The sequence below is a fragment of the Gobius niger genome (genome assembly GCF_951799975.1).
Source record: "Gobius niger genome assembly, chromosome: 16".
In the NCBI taxonomy this organism is placed as follows: Eukaryota; Metazoa; Chordata; class Actinopteri; order Gobiiformes; family Gobiidae; genus Gobius; species Gobius niger.
In genome coordinates this window covers 18,517,685-18,534,495 of record NC_136867.1, presented here as the reverse complement: position 1 = coordinate 18,534,495, position 16,811 = coordinate 18,517,685, and the positions used below count along the sequence as shown (strand labels likewise).

Sequence of the window (16,811 nt, the reverse complement as noted above, 5' to 3'; positions counted from 1 at the left end):
TACTATGCTATTACTTGCTGTAAAGTGCGACCAGGTGCATACTGTGTTCTAAAACAGTCAGTTTGCACTAAAAGTACTTCTGAAAACATCTAGGCTATTTTTCATGTGGAATTCCATTGTGGCCAAAACGGAAAGCTCAAGTTGGTCCATTTCTTACGGGACATTTAAACATTTTATCATCCAAAACATTATTAACAGTTGCGTTTTTTACAATACAATACATCAAGACAGGGGCATGTGTCACAATCAGCTCCAGTGGTGAGCCTGTCTTCTTCACAAATATATTCTCGTTTTAGCCGATAGACCTTCAGTCACTTCCATAAGGCGTACAGTACATACAGGGGCGATGTCAGGCGTGGGGGAGGAGAAAGTGCAAATATTTTGGCGCCGTTTTCGCTTCGTTTCATAAATCACAGGCTTCGTTTTTCGGAGCTCCTGTTTTGAGTTTCCCTCCAGCGCTCGGTGTGGCAGGTGTGGTTCCTCTTGTGCTGATCCTCACACCAGGCGACCGACTGCCAACGCACACACACAGACAGTAGAGAGAAAGAGGACACGTTAACTGATGGTGCTCAGGGCAACTGTGGCACTTTACATCGTCTTTTTAGATGTCAAGGTGAGGGCAGAACTAGAAGCAACAGACTTTGTACCCATTATACATACTCTTTCTTTAAGTCGTTGAGACATTAGGCCTCTGAAGATCATGTCTCATCTGATCTTCATCCCCATTTGTGCTAAAACTCTCCACTCATATACAGCAGGTTGTCAGGGGTGTTTGATAACCTGGCTTCCTGCTATGCGACATCAAATATTACATAATGAACTTCCAATCATTATGTGTCTATACCTCTTCTCTATAATTCACTAATATGTTGCAGAATGGTCCAATAAGTCAAGTTGTTTTATGTTCCATATGCTTCCATCAAACTGGACAAAAGATGGACTCCTCATGAATCTGACCAGTGAGCTTAGGGCGAAGATTTCAGCAGTCCAGATTCAAAGAGTAGCCTGAGAGAGGTCACAGAGACAAAAGATCGAAATTGCTTACAGATGGTGGTTTGAACATTCAGTCTACAGGGTGTTTTTGTTATACTTTCGCTGTTTTCTTGCATTTGAGTTATCCTGGCTAAAAGCAAAGCAATGAGACGGATCTTAGGGCCTGAAAGTCTGCAAAGCTACACACAGAAGTGCTAGCGTTCTTGAAGGGCATGTAGGTGGTATAGGCTACATGGACCAGTCGTTTGTTCCCGTACTGACCCACATGTCCTGAGCAGTGGGAGGTGTCCCGCTGCAGGTGTGTGCCTGTCCGGGCTGCTTATGTTGCCCGTGAAACTGAGCTGCAGCTGATTTCATTGGACTCAGACAGGGCTGAGGGTCCGGTCTCCTGCTCACCGTGTCACGCACCGCACGCCTTTCACTGCCCCGTAAATCACACTGGACTCCACAGACAGGAGCTGCGCCGCTAAACCTGTTCTCGCATATACTTTAAGTGTGTCAGATAAAACATTACAGCCCACTGAGCGAACGTACATTGTGATAACACTATGATAGTATATATAGAGTAGGCATGGAAACTGGATATTCAGAGTCAATTTGAGATTTTGTTCTGTGTAACATTTTGGGAAAACAAATATATACTTCTGCTGTTTATACTGTCACACATTAATGCACATAATATGCTGGTGATAGTTATAGGGTCACCAAAACAGTGTGTCCTCACAGCACAATTTTTAAGGGAGGTTTCATCATGGACGCTAAGCAGCTGTGGCAATAGTGTAAAAAAATGCACACGGCTACATAATAACCCAAAGCTCATTATAGTATTTATTTCCAACAAGTAACAATTAAACTATCTTATCAATGTGATGCCATTTTTCCCCCCAGCAGCATTGTCCCGGTCAGATCTAAACTGTCGGCCCGGCGCGTCTTGCCAGGTCGCTGTTAAGTGAGACCGCGCCCTGACATTTTAATGAGCCCTCATTTAGCGCTCAGATAAACCCCTTTGTTGTGAAGATCATTGTAATTACTGCTGCTCTGTCCGGCCCAGTCACTGTGGACACTGTCTGCAGGCATTACCCGCACAAAGCCCGCCCGCCTCTCCCTGGACACTTCGGCCCCACTTGAGATAAAGCAGTGAAAGCAGACCCTGTCCTGCCGTGAATCACCTCGTCTCACATGGGACGGTCCCATACAGGAGCGCTGGCTTTGGGGCTGGGAATAAGGGACATGGCTTATCGTGGTGGCAGTGAGGGCACAGGACTGGCACACAGACTCTCTGAAGTGTAGGAGAGCTCAGGCTGAAAGGATGTTCAGTTATAAGACAGATAATCGCTCATTCATAGTCTAACTAACAGAGTGTGATTTTCTTAGATTATTGCTGTGGCCTGTAATGTGTTTCAAATATGTTTCAGTCCAATGCAACAAAACAATGCTGCCAAATGGCTAAAATGTAGCAGGTGTTCTTCCTAGTTTCCAAAATGTGAGGCCTTATGATTTTTCTCATGTTTACTATTGTTGTCTAAATTGATTACAAAATAAACACTCAAATGGTTAGTTAGCAATAGCATGTTTGACCTGCTTTATTGTCCCTAGATATTTTTTATTTATTTGTCAAAATGTAAAACTAATTTACAAAAAAAAAGTCACAGCACGGACTTCACATCTCTGGCTACTGTGGCTGTTATTCTTTTCAAACGGTACAGGCCAATAAGTGCTTTCAGTATCCAAATTGTAATTACATCCATCCACTTGAACATGTCACACTTCATCATCTAAGTGCATGTATTTATTGTGTTCATTTTTCACATAATGTGTAAAATAAACACTTTATATTTCTTTTATATTTTTCTCATTTTGTGTACTTACAAAATGAACTAACATGGCTTCAGAATCTTAGTTAAAATCAATGCATAATATGTAATTGCTGAAAGTAAAAGTGTTATTAATAATCCGATTAGGTTTATTAGGCCTTCTTTCTTCTTTCCCACACCTGTAATACATTTCTGAAGCTGTCAGACTCCTGATTGTATTGTAGTTCTGATCCCGCAAGATGACAATGCCAAAATCTTCTATTGTACATGTACATATATGAAATAAAACACACAGGTCTGGCTAAAGGGATTTCAACATCAAAAGTCTTACTTGTAGTCACAACAAACCTCCCCAGCATTCCTAATGTTAATCTTAAGACCTGTATATATAAGCAGCGTCTCTCCCAGCAGCAGGTAGTGGCAGGTTGAACCCCTCGTCCCCCGCACTGACCCGTCTGTGTTTACTGCTGCCTGATGTCAGCTTCATTAAACACAAGTGTGAGTGGAGTCATGCTCTTGGCTCAGACAGACAGGACTTTAACTGAGCTCTAGCGCGGTGCCAGCCTCATAATGCGCCCCATTCATTCCAATGGAGTGACGGGGATGAGCGGGACAGGGCACAGAAACCAGCGCGCTCAACTGCTAAACAGGTTGTAAATAATCACCGTCAAAAATAATTAGTATTTGTTTTGTGCATCAAAGCTGTACAGTGTCAGTAACTCTGTAAATTCTCAATAAACGGCCGTGATTGTGATTGATGTTGCTTTGCATGTTGTTTCATACGACACATGTTTGTACTTAAATCACTTGTTTACATCTGTCTTAATGAAATTAGCATGTTTGTAGCCAACACCATAAACTCCGCAGTGATTTGTTTGGTTTGCTACAGGCTACTGGTCCAGGTCCCAGGCCTGGATTCTGTCTCTCTCCAACGACATTTCATGCGTAGATCTGATGCCTTGTTCTGCTAATGACCTAATCCTTTATATAAAAGTTAAGTGGGTCTTGAATCCCTTCCTTTTAAATCTATTATTGCCAAAATGAATCCTACATGGCCAATCATAACAGTTTCTCTCAATTAGAGTGGACTCTGGTCAGTGCTTTTATTATAATTGGCCATATGGTCAAAACAGCATCAATTATTACAGGTGAAACTCGGAAAATTTGAATATCGTTTCTGTAATTCAACTTAAAATGTGAAACTAATATAGGATATAGACTCATTACATGCAAAGTGACATATGTCAAGCCTTTATTTGTTATAATTTTTTTGATACTGGCTTACAGTCCATTTTCAAAATATTCTAATTTTATGAAATATTTACTTTAGGGATTTTACAAACTGAGCCATGAAAATCAAAATATCTCACTTTGCATGTAATGTAATGAGTCTATCATATATTTGTTTCACTGTTTAAATTGAATAACAGAAATGAATGCACTTTTTAGCGATATTCTAATTTTCTGAGTTTCACCTGCATATTGGTACGACCGCTTCATTTGTAATTAAATGTATTTATTTTATTTCCTTTACATTTTCTTTGCCCCACAGTTGTTTTTTAACAAGACCTTAAACAATGAGGCAAAATTGAATGAAGAAAGTGGAAAGACAAGCTACTATTTACTGTGTACTTTATGTTTTAAAGTTTTGTGCCTTCTTTAGTCATTCTAAGGCTTGATTTTCATGAGGCAAAGCAGGGAAGCCTTACTGTATGATAATGTCAGGGGATGAATATAATAATGATAATGGCTTACACATGTATTGCGCTTTAAAAACCTGTATTACCAAGTTTCTCAAAGCGCTACACTGTAGACATTATTCATTAACGCCATACTCGGTGGTGGTAAGCTCATTACATCATTGTAGTCACAGCTGCCCTTGGGCTAGACTGACAGACTTGAGGCAACCAGTCTGTGCCATCAGCCCCTCCAACCACCAACCACTCATACTCTCATTCATCCTGGTATCATGTATCCTATTGTACATGTTGTTGTTTTTTTCCCGGACAAGGACAAGAGGAGAACATGCAAACTCCATACAGAAAGGTCCTGTCCATCTGGGAATTGAACCCGGGACCTTCTAGTTGTGAAGCACAAGCGCTAACTGCTGTATCACTGTGTCGCCCATGCAAAAGCAGTTCAGTCTCCCCGTCTATAGCAGTTTAGCCTCATCATAGCTCCATGAACTCATCCGTTCCCTTTGCCAGCGTGTCGTAAGCTTGGCCTCTCTCACAGCTGTGCTTCACTTCACCTTTACGGACCCGAGATCCTCGCAAAAGCACGTACCGTACACTGTAAATATGTCCAACTGCGCTCCTGTGACCATCCTGAGCTAACGCCGCACATGATAAGATTTAAAACCTGGCAACGTTAGTGCAACTTAAAGACATCCAGCCGGTCATACCTGAACAGCTCCACAGTCTGTCTTAGTCAGAGCAGAATGGTGCCATATGTGCAGCGCTGGACTTGTTCATCTCTGTTTATGCGTCAATCAGGGCTCTCAGATAAAGAGTCAGATAAAGCTGTCAGCACAATGGCATGAAGGTAGTAACAGTCATACTATTTATTATCAATTATGCCAATTCAAGTTGGATTTACAGCGTTGTCTTCCATTGTTTAACCGTGGGGAAACTAGGGCTGAGAGATTAATCAAATTTTAATCAAATTGTGGGTAAATCTATGGTCGATCACACTAATCAAATCGACAGGTCTACAGCCAATCGCAGCAACAGCACATTGTTTGGAATAAAGTTTGGACTTATAGAATAAAATGGAACGTGTTTATGTGTTAAAATGGTACAGGAGAAGCCTTCAGGGAGGACACTCTACAGACCGGATCTGACTGTATCTTCATCCATTCAGAAAGTTGGACTCTCTACCTTCCCTGCCCTCTCTTCCTTCACTTCCACCTGCATTTACAAACTGTCCACTCCAGTCCCTCAGAGTCGCTGAACTTTAACCCCCAGTTTTGTATATTTTGTGAACATATTTTAACATTTTATTCAATTTGCACCAAGGGTTTGCGAGTCATGGAAATTCAATTCCATGTTTCATGAGGATGAGGTCACAAAAAAGCTTTCTTTAATCTTACATCTTAAATTCAGGTTTATTTTTGAAACGTTCTGTATCTCGTTAACCTTTTCATAAAAGCCTTGATTTTAATTCTAAATAAAATCTTTTTTTCTTGTTGTTTTTCCATCCGCCCAAGGAAAATGCTGACACAATATGTCAACAATTATCCATTATTCTGCCATGCTCTTGGATGCCTGTTTCGTCTGAATTTGTCCATCTGTCCTTGGGGAGACTAACACTGCCACAGCCATCTCTCACTGGCACCAAACCACCACAAAATATTACTAGATGAAGAATGTTGCCCACAAATGGTAAATGCTCTCAACTTATACAGCGCTTTTCCACCTACATTAGCAACCAAAGCGCTTTGCAGCAAGGAACCAGTCACCCAGTCACACTGTAGTTTACACAGACAATAGGGGCAAGGTGGGTGAAGTGTCTTGCCCAAGAACACGACAACAGTATGCACCTTCAGGAGGCGGGATCAAACCCCCGACCTTCCGATCATGAGACGACCCGCTTTACCAACTGAGCCACTGGTCACCCCAATGGAATGGAATAACCGACTCTCTGAAAATATTATTTTATGAGCGTGTTACTGATTAATAAATGGATTCCTTATGCAAATCTTGATATTTGATCGGCTATATAAAGCTGTCATGCCAATTTTCTGTATATATCTTCTCTAAAAAGGGTTGAGTGCCCAGAGGGAGAGCAGCCTCCTCTCTGCTCCTCCAATACCTGCTCCTGTTTACCCTGGCATCAGCAGACAGACCCTGAGAGCTCTGACGTTATGCCCAAACCCAGCCACCGCTCACGGCCGCTCAGAGCCCGTGCCTGTCTAAACACATGACCTCAGACAAGAAGTGGAGCTGAACAGACCATAGCGCAGAGTCAACTGCACCGACGGGACTAATAACACACATCAAAATATACAGGAGCTCACCAAAACAGAGCTAGATAACACACTGTGAACAAGCTTGATAGTATCTCGAATTGCAAAAGCCACGTCTTACGGTGGTGAAATAAATCTGGGCTCAAAAATGTGTTGATTTGGGGGAAAAAGTAGTTTAATTGTGTTTTATGACCTAAGTGTAAACGGCTCATAACACACCATTACAACTCATATTTTCTCAGTTGCCTCTAACAGCCTGTAAATCTGTCTGTACCTGTTTTGGTGATTTATGACACTGAATCAAGAATCAAAATACCTAAATTACACAAAATAAAAAGGTCTTGCCTGCAATAACAATATTTATTTTTAAAAAAGAGGGGGTGTTCTGCTTTTTGATATAATTTTAAACACATCTTAAATCTTACATCGTGTTTGTTGGAAAATGCTACAAAGATCCTTATGTTGCAGAATCATTAGAGGGCCCACAGATAAACTGAGGGAAAGTGGCACAACTTTACTTTACTTTACTTTACTTTATTGGTTTATTTGGTAGGGCCAGCGCAAGTTAATGAACAAGCCACACCGGATTGTAGCCTTGGGTTAATTTCCATCCGTCGTCCCCCATGCGAACTCTCAAACACACTCTCATTCATCCTGGCCTATCGTACATGTTTTTAGTGGTAGGGGAAACCGGAGTACTCGGAGGAAACATACGCAGACACGGGGAGAACGTGCAAACTCCACACAGAAAGGCCCCGTCCCTGGTGGGAATCAAACCCGGACCTGTATAACCATGCCGCATATCACTCAAATATGCAAGAATGGCTCAAAATGAGGGTGCAACACTGCAATGTTCTAGAACCGGCAGACCTGTGTCCAGATCCAGACCTCCAGAGGCTTTAGTCCGGACCCCAAAGCTTTTTCATCCTCTCAATATATCTAATTTCTAAGGCTAAATTAAAAATTATCTGAACATTTTGAATAACATTGAAATAAGATGGCAACATTTTTGATCCATTTATCAGTTCTGCTTTGTAAAGAGACATTTTCAAGAGCTGCATATGTCCGGACCATGGACATATGTCGAAAGTTACGAAAGAAAAGTTTGAGGACCTCGAGCTGATTTAGTTTACTTAGAATGTTCTAAAAACGTGCCCTGTAAACAATGACTTATTATCAGTGACATGAATAGTCTGTTTTGCGTGTTGGACACATAAAAGGAGCAGGACACAATAATGAAAACAAAGTAAAGTGCCTTACTGAATAGATTTGTCCCTTGCCTTGTCCCTTGGTTCCCATTACCTGCAAAACAGAAAAATGCGTTTCGGATTCACGTTTATCAGAAAAGACGCATTGGCCAAAAAGTGATCCTCCATCTTTTTTTTCCAAATTCCATCATTCTCTCCCTTCTTCGCAGACACTTCTACCTGCTGGCTTCTAAGCACCAAAAGTTGATGTATTTGACAAACTTCATTCGTCTGTGTCTGTTTAACTCTCCCGGTTGAAATGGTTTTGGTGAGACAAGCATGACTTCCCAGCTGGCCTCGTGTTCACACCGCTGACGTGACCTTTGCCGTGACCCCTCTATCAATTACCCACTGACTCCCAGCTCCTTGGCTCCTCTCCTAACCCCTTACCATCTTTGCTGACTCCCAGGCAGCCCTTCAGCTCGTGCAGGGAGATGGCCCGGTCCTTGTTGAGGTCGCAGTAGTCGGTGAACTTGCGCGCACATTTCTTGGGTTTGGCCTTTTTCTTCAGGTATCTCTTAAAAGGCTTCAGTTCTTTCTTGTTAATCTCGTGGCTGCCGTTCAGGTCCAGCTGAGCGAAGTACCAGTGCACCACCCGCTCCTCCAGTGTGTGGCTGGGGTCGGGCTCCACAAACCTGGAGAAAATCAAAGACAAGATGAACCGTATTTTAGATTATTCAACAAGCAAATGAGCGGGATAACACTGCTGTGGTAGATTTCCTGTTTTGTGAACACGGACCATACTTTATGGCCAAATAAATGAATGAAACATTATCTGAGTGCATGCAAGTGTGTAATACAAGGCATATTTTTGTTCTCAGAAATAGTATCTAAAGACACATTTTTTTGTAGTGAAGTTAATTTTGTTTGACGTCTTGTGGGATGTTGCAAAAGCTGACATTTGTGAAAATAAAACAACAGACCGCTGTGCAACACTCCACATTGTATGATGAACCATTTTATCAAGCAAATATAACGCTGTGCTGTTTGCAGGTTAGTTGATTACATTGATACCTCACCTTCCCCCTGAAAGGTTTGAAATATACTATAAACTCATCCCCATAAAAAAAAAAAACATGTGGAGAAATGCAATGTTAGTAATGACAGGAATTTCTCAGTCTGCAGTGGTCAGTATTTGTCAAAAATAATCCATGAAGGAGCCTAAATTATGTTTTGTTCTGTAAATAGTTACTAGTTTATGCCACAATTAGTTTGTTAATTTTGTATTTTTTTGGCAATTTTGTTATGGTTTTTGGTTAATGGTTATTTTGGCCTTATTTATTGTTCTTCAAATTATTTGGTTAAAGGGGCTAGATGCAAGTTGGCCATTTTATACTCACTACTGTCACCTCAGCTCTTATGTGTAACTGCAGTCTCTATATCAAGCTCGTGCATGGCGGTACTTTGGACCCGAAGTAACAATTTTTTGAGTGACAGTGCAGGATTTTAGAGGCAGTTGTGGTGAACAGGTCTGGCCTCATTCTACACATTAGGACATTGCTGGAACATGTAGGGAGAGGAAAATACACAATTTTAACATTTTTAAACTCTGTATAGTCCATTTAAGTAATTCATATCCATAATAATACATTTTGTATTTGGAATTTCATTGTTCTATTTTGGTATGGCGCACCTGTATTATGACGCTGCACACCGTGGCGCATTCATGGGGAGCACAGTTTGTTTTTTTTACCTCTGCTAGCCCTTTTATGTAAGCCCCTGTCTGTCTTGTAATGTAATTTTGGTCTCCATGGATTTTATTATTGACATGGACATGGTATCAGATTACGAAGTTTGGAAATGCTAAGGGCGCAGAGAGTCATGCTGGCTTCATATCATTATAGAACCTACACTCCAAATGCCAGCTGTAGTAGGCTACCATTTGCCTGACCTGAGAGGTACTGTTCTCCTAGTGCTGGACCTGAAAAGAGCCAACATGTTGGGCGTGTCCACCAAGAAGTTTTGTAAGGGACCAGAACTTTGTGCTACATTGATGGGCACCACGTCATGTGTACTTACCTCCCAGCACCAGAGGGAGCTGGAGAGTTTATGGCGTGGACCATATCTGTGGTGAGGGCATCTAACAGGCTTGTAATGAATTCCACTTTCTTTCCGTCTGGGCAGCCTGAAGACAAAACAGCACAATTACCTTTCCACAACTAATTTAACCCAATAAAGCACCTCCAGAGACAGATGGCACTGGGGCGGTAATAAAACGCATATATCCGCTGTATAGCTGTATAACAGGTGAATCAGACAGTGTAAGAGGAGGAAGTGCATTGTTTGGCTGTTTTGTAAGGCTTCAGTGGGGCACATGCAGAGAAGTGGAGCAGAAAGTGTGCAGCGGCCCAGACCTGTTAACTTTTATGACACGATTCGAACACCTTGGGTAGCTCACTTTAATTGTCCAGATGTATGGCTTTAATAGCACGCTAAAGCAGTGCAAATTTTTCCCTCCTAATTGTGTCTCTTAAAGCTACACTTCAAACGCAGCTGCATAGTTAACTCATTTTCTTGTTCTATTTTGATCCCCTCTCCCCCCTCTCTCCCACCACATTGGTCCATTTTGACTCATAGCTCAATGCGACTCTTGTAGTGCATGAGGTGGTCCGATGCCCCTGCCACCAGGGGAATCCAATTAACTTGTCCAACAGCAGGGCCAACTCGCTGTGCCTCAAACCAAGTGTTAAATTGGGGAGTTATGACGCCCAGAGCTTTGTTTTGGAGGAACTAATGTGGCTATTATGGGCAGGTCTTGCTGTGGATCACTGGCAACATCATCTCAGAGGAGACTCTACAGGAAATAGGATGACCTAACTATTTAAATCTCATATTTGGCTGCCTTTAGTCAACATCTCCATGGAGACGAGCAGGAGACGTCCCGCTCCCGGTAAAGTTACAGTCAGGTCACAGCAAAGACACCTAGAGTGCATCCACTGACATGGTGTGAGCCCTGGAGGTGACGTCATAGCGAGCACTTGTATAGCATGACTATCTTAAACCTACTGGAGATTTGACTAAATGCAAGCTTTAACTGTCACTCATTCATTTGACTGTACAATACTCCACATCCCAAAACCAAAGCTTCAGTGTAGAACATCTCTCCTGCACATAAACCTCAGCTCCGCTTCTCGGTCTGTACCACTCAGAGCCCCCTCCCTCCCCACGCCTTCAGTAAACCACAGCACATCTGCCTCTCAGTCAGGAGTCATGCTCCACTCTGTAAACTCGCCAGATGGGAATTGAGTTACAGCCTGGGCTTGAACACAGGGGCAACACCAACCAGGGACGGGACGGTCTCTGACTAAACGGCGCATTGAGTTGCCTTGACTGTGAAATATGTGGTATAAATAAAGTTGTCACTGCCTAATATTGAAACCATACTTATTGACTAATCTATTTTGTCTACATTCATCATCATCGTCATTATTCATTCACTCCATACTCGGAGGTGGTAAGCTACTGTTGTAGCCACAGCTGCCATGGGGTAGCCTGACGGAAGCGAGGCAACCGGCCTTTGCCATCGGCCCCTCCGACCGCCACCAACCACTCACTCATTACATTCACCCAGGCTTCCTGGTGTTCCCAAACGGTCTCCCATCCAAGTACCAACCAGGCCCTTCCCTGCTTAGCTTCCAAGATCTGCCGGGATTTCGAACAGCAAAGGCGGTAATAATAACAAGCAGAATGGAATAAGCAATAATTTACAATTTTATGTCTCCCTAGTCAAACAAAGAGACCACATCCAGACAAGTTTGAGTATACTAGACCTATTTGTAACACTTTTAGATTTAGTTGATCGAATTGACTTGATGATTTGAAACAACTAAACTTATATTAAAACTGAAATCATTTGAATGAACCTTGACAAAAATATATAAAAATGACATTTTAGAACCGCATCATTACAACCCACTCATTAAATAACATTTATTTTATTTTTTTCTCCACATAATCTTTGGATGACAAGTGCACAAGCTCTGGACTGAAGAACGCTCATGTCCATTAAAAAAAATGTAAATAAAACACTACCTCTACCTGTGATCTCTCTGCCTTGGAAGGGGTCCTCTGTGTCTGAGACTCGAGAGCGAGCAGCGTTGTCACACTCCGGTGTCTGGTACCTGTAACAAAAAACATAAACCTGATAAACCACAAAGATGAATGTACAATTATTCTGCAACACACGGAGAACATTCAGTGATGATGCACACGGCCCTTAAAAAAAGGCACGACAATGATAAACTAAACAGGAGATACTGCCCCAGATGATAATGCAGCCTGACCTGGTGGAGGTGCCTGGGATGGGCCGTCCCGTGTCGACCAGTACACACCAGCAGTAGCCTGTGGACTGGTGGCACTGCACGGGTTGGTACAGTCCCCCGGGACCGCAGTCCGGGATGAAGGCGGCCTCGCGAGGGTTCAGCCGCGACTCGTCCAGAGCGCTCTGCCTCTCCTGGTCACAAGAGGGGACCTTCTCTACAACCACAGGAACGCACTCAAAATGATTACTCCCCAAGGCCTTTTCCAGGAGCTCCACAGACTTTACATTCCCACAGGAGCTTTTGGTGAAACAACTGTGTATCAGGTCAATCTCTTAACCCCTGATCGCATTTTCTCCAGTTCAGCTTTACCCAAATCTAAAAGCCTATAGGCCAATGTAATGCTTCATTTGAAAGCTAAGACTTACAACTTTTGCATTGCGTTGTCGCCGCTTTTTAGTCGCATTTTTTTATGTTTTTGTAGGGGTTTTTTTCCCCCCGTATTTTGGTCACTTTATTATCACATTTTTGTCACTTTTTTGTCACTCTATCTTGGTTTTCTCATTGATTTTTTTTTGTTGATTTTTCATCACTCTTCAATTGTGTTTTTGTTGTGTTATTGTTGCTTTTGTCACATTTTTGAATCGCTTTTTTGTCAATTTTTTGTTGCTTCTTTTCGTCACTTTTTCCATTTAATTTTGTCACTTTTTGTGGCTTTTTTGTCAAGTTTTTGTCACTTTTATTGTTGCTTTAGTCATGTGTTTTGGAAGCTTTTTTATGGTATTATTGTTGCTTTTCCAGCACTTTTTTGTTGCTCTTTTGTCTCTTTTTTGCTTTTAGATTTGGGTAAAGCCAAACTGGACAAAATGTGCTCTGTTCAGGTGGAGGTTATTGCAAATTTAAATATTTGTTTTCTTATTCCCCAAGATAATGAACACGCTGAACACAATCTGCAAACCTTAAGGCAACTATAGTAAAACATGAAGAGGAAATTCAAACTAGAACAATACAATGTTTCTGCAATTGTACGTTTGTGAATGAGGACAAAAGTATCTGTTTATGCACCTTGTTCTCACTGTATTTACATTCACATCCATTACCTCCACGACTCTCACTTCAGGCTCGAAACAACATGAGACTGTTGTCATGGAGATGAAGTGTTCTTGGACCAATTAGGAGCTGGTTAAGTGCAATATCTACAATAGCAGCTCGACACTGAGGAAGAGGACACAGGGGGGGGGGATAGGAAATAATCTAAAGCATGTCATTACTATACTATCATTTATTTATATAGATTTATTATAAGACAACATATTCAAGAGCAGTAGTTTCCACTTTTGATCTTTGCTGCAAGTAGCAAAGCAATAACTCAACCGATTTCTTTTCATAGAAGAAATATTTTAATTCCTAATGACACAGGCTTGCAATTGATATGATGTATGCATTCCTGAAATACCTTATTGTCTTCAGTGCTGGCAAAAGAGAAAGAGAAAAAAAAAGACAGCACAGAGGCACATGACTACACATCTCCTGCACAACCTCATTCTCAAGTGCTTTAGCTCCATTATTTAGCGCTGTTTATTTTACGAAGCTTATTCTGGCGCCAGAATTAGCAAAAGGAAACTGTTTTGATAAATATAAATGGAAAATGCCTTTTGAAACCCAATATAATTATATGCATTCTTTCTTTGTATCACTATTTCGGTGCTATTTATTTTAGGTTCATTCTTTCCCCTTTAATTTAAATCACTATTGTGTTTGGCAGAGGCTGAGTGATCGGAAACCGCAGCTCTTTGAGAACATCGTCGGGAAAATCTAAAAGGGCTGAAGTGAAGCCACACACAGAGCGCGTCATGAACCATCAGAATAATTAGTTCCTTGTTGAAGATGTCTCCTCAGGGAAGGCTGATCATGGAATATAGACGACACAGGTATAAAGTCACAGTGGAGCAGGATCATTGACCATCTGCAGATCGTGGAAATGTTGCTTTATTGTACAAATGTATTATTTATTATGTCACTTTTATAAACACTTTGATGTTTCTCCTTATTTGAAATATAACGTATAATAGAAGCGCTTGAATTTAGGCTGTTAAATATGCAAATTACATGTTCAAATTTACAACAGGTTTCTCTATCGGTCTTTATTTCATTTGGGTTAGTCTCTCTTTAGAACTATTTAGACCTGGTTAAGCCCCAGTTTAGACCTGGTTTAGCCACAATTTAGGCCTGGTTTAGCCCCAGTTTAGGCCTGGTTTAGTTCCAGTTTAGGCCTGGTTTACCCACAGTTTAGGCCTGGTTTACCCATAGTTTAGGCCTGGTTTACCCACAGTTTAGGCCTGGTTTACCCACAGTTTAGGCCTGGTTTACCCACAGTTTAGGCCTGGTTTACCCACAGTTTAGGCCTGGTTTACCCACAGTTTAGGCCTGGTTTAGCCACAGTTTAGGCCTGGTTTACCCACAGTTTAGGCCTGGTTTACCCACAGTTTAGGCCTGGTTTAGCCCCAGTTTAGGCCTGGTTTACCCACAGTTTAGGCCTGGTTTAGCCACAGTTTAGGCCTGGTTTAGCCACAGTTTAGGCCTGGTTTAGCCCCAGTTTAGACCTGGTTTAGCCCCAGTTTGGACCTGGTTTAGCCCCAGTTTAGACCTGGTTTAGCCCCAGTCTAGGCCTAGTTTAGGCCCAGTTTAGGCCTAGTTTAGCCCAAGTTTAGGCCTGGTTAAGTCCATTTGTGGGCCAGGTTTAGATCTGGTGCTCGCAGACCAATTTCTGTTTCTTACTTGGTAAAAGTTGAAACAGAATACTTCGTCCACACACTTCGGGTTCAGTCTCAAAGCAGTGTAATTGTATCCACAGTCCATGCTAGTTGGATGTATTTATTGATCTTAAGGCTGTTATTTGTCTACTCCCTCTCTCTCATATTGATAGTATCAGTAGTCAACCTCTTTTGCAGGATGCATCAAATCAAATGCATCACTTTTGCATCACTTTGTTTTGCATCACTGCCTGTCAATCAGGTTTGGTTTATTTATTTCATGCCCGGTATGTTGCTTGTATCTCCTGTGTCGCAATGTTTCCACCATTTTTTCCCTTTGTCTCTGCTTTGCCTTCTTTTGCTCTCACCAATAGTTTTCAGCTGTCGGTAATCACTCCAACATTGTTTCTCGCACCTTCCCCACAGTTATACCAGTAGAAATGTTAGCATCGAAAATCAAGCAGTTTTTAGTAGCATTCAATCAATAAGCAACTGCAGATATACGTACCTAAGACTGTAAGTTACAGGTGCATAAGGATTTAGAGGGATAACTTCACTTTATATGGAGTCATGCTTGGCTGACTTAAGTTGCCCCTATTTGCTATTGTTTTTCCTCACCACAAGAAAGGATGATTTTTTTTCAGTTTGACAAAAGAGCAGCATGACAAAGTTAATCTCAGCCTTTGAACAGCACATCGTCTAAATCTGGCAACAGCGATTTCGTCTGAGAAATAGTCGAGCAAATCTTTCCTTCCTAAACAAACATTTATTACAAACGCAATCCCAGCATCACTTTAAATCACTGTTATGGCCCATACAGAGACGCAGGCCGTGAAGGATTGTGCGCGCAGGAGACCGGGCCGTGATGGATTCCAGGCAGTGAACAGATCAACAAGTTTCAAATAGTTTCCAAACATCTCAATAATGATTTAAGGTCGTTTGACTATTATTCGTTTACCCTTTTGGTCTTGTGTATTTTTCGTGTGATCTGTCGGTGTCAGTGTCACATTTAAAAGCCCGGTTAAAGAGCACTGAATAAGGATGGGCAGACTGAAAAGATGGATGGAGATTGTTTATAAGGAAGTTATTTTGACTGTGAATAACACATTTTTCTCTAGACCAGTGGTTCTCAACTGTTATGGTGTCGGGAAGCACAGTCACCCTGGGATGACAAGCTGCAACCAAAACATGACTTAGACTTAGACGTAAAATGTGACGTAGTGGAATAGGCATTAACCCCTTAACCCCCACCTTAACCAAACACATTTTCTCCAGTTCGGCTTTACCCAAAATCTAAAACGTTCTTGAAAAAAAAAAAAAAGTGTCAAAGTAGCGTCGAAAACTAGGATGAAAACACAACAAAATGACATAAAAACCCTGACAAAAGCAGCAATAACACAATAAAAAGGTGATGAAAAAGCAACAAAAAATTAGGACAAAGGGGTCAACAAAAATGTGCTGGAAAAGCAACAATAACACAACAAAAAAGTGACAAAAAAGAAACGAGAATCCAACAAATCACTTCAGAAATGTGACAAAACCACGGCAACAACGTGACAAAAAAGTTAACATCCGTTTTGTAGGTCTTAGCTTTCAAATGAACTCCTGTCGAGAAGCTGTTAGATTTGGGTAAAGCTGAACTAGAGAAAATCAGCTCGGTTAAAATGGGGGTTGAGCCAAAAAAGCTGAAATTATGATCAAAACAAAGAGTCAATTGAATTGAAAAAAAAACCCGACCCACCAGTTGAGAACCACTGGTCTAGACGGTGCTGTTTTAT

General features: G+C 41.6%; 1 protein-coding gene across 3 annotated transcripts in view; it reads right to left on the bottom strand.

The window, feature by feature from the left end:
• Positions 1 to 16,811, bottom strand: part of smoc1 (SPARC related modular calcium binding 1) — a 50,846-nt gene continuing 34,035 nt past the window's right edge. For 2 of the 3 annotated variants that reach the window (XM_079573099.1, XM_079573100.1), the window contains exons 9-14: positions 12,305 to 12,497; positions 12,060 to 12,142; positions 10,041 to 10,146; positions 8,412 to 8,656; positions 8,035 to 8,076; positions 1 to 533 (exon numbers count right to left, since the gene is read on the bottom strand). In XM_079573099.1, the coding sequence (XP_079429225.1) occupies positions 496 to 533; positions 8,035 to 8,076; positions 8,412 to 8,656; positions 10,041 to 10,146; positions 12,060 to 12,142; positions 12,305 to 12,497 (707 nt within the window). In that variant the 3' untranslated portion in view covers positions 1 to 495. Of the gene's footprint in view, positions 534 to 8,034; positions 8,077 to 8,411; positions 8,657 to 10,040; positions 10,147 to 12,053; positions 12,143 to 12,304; positions 12,498 to 16,811 lie in introns of all 3 variants that reach the window. The other variant, XM_079573098.1, reaches the window with a different exon arrangement.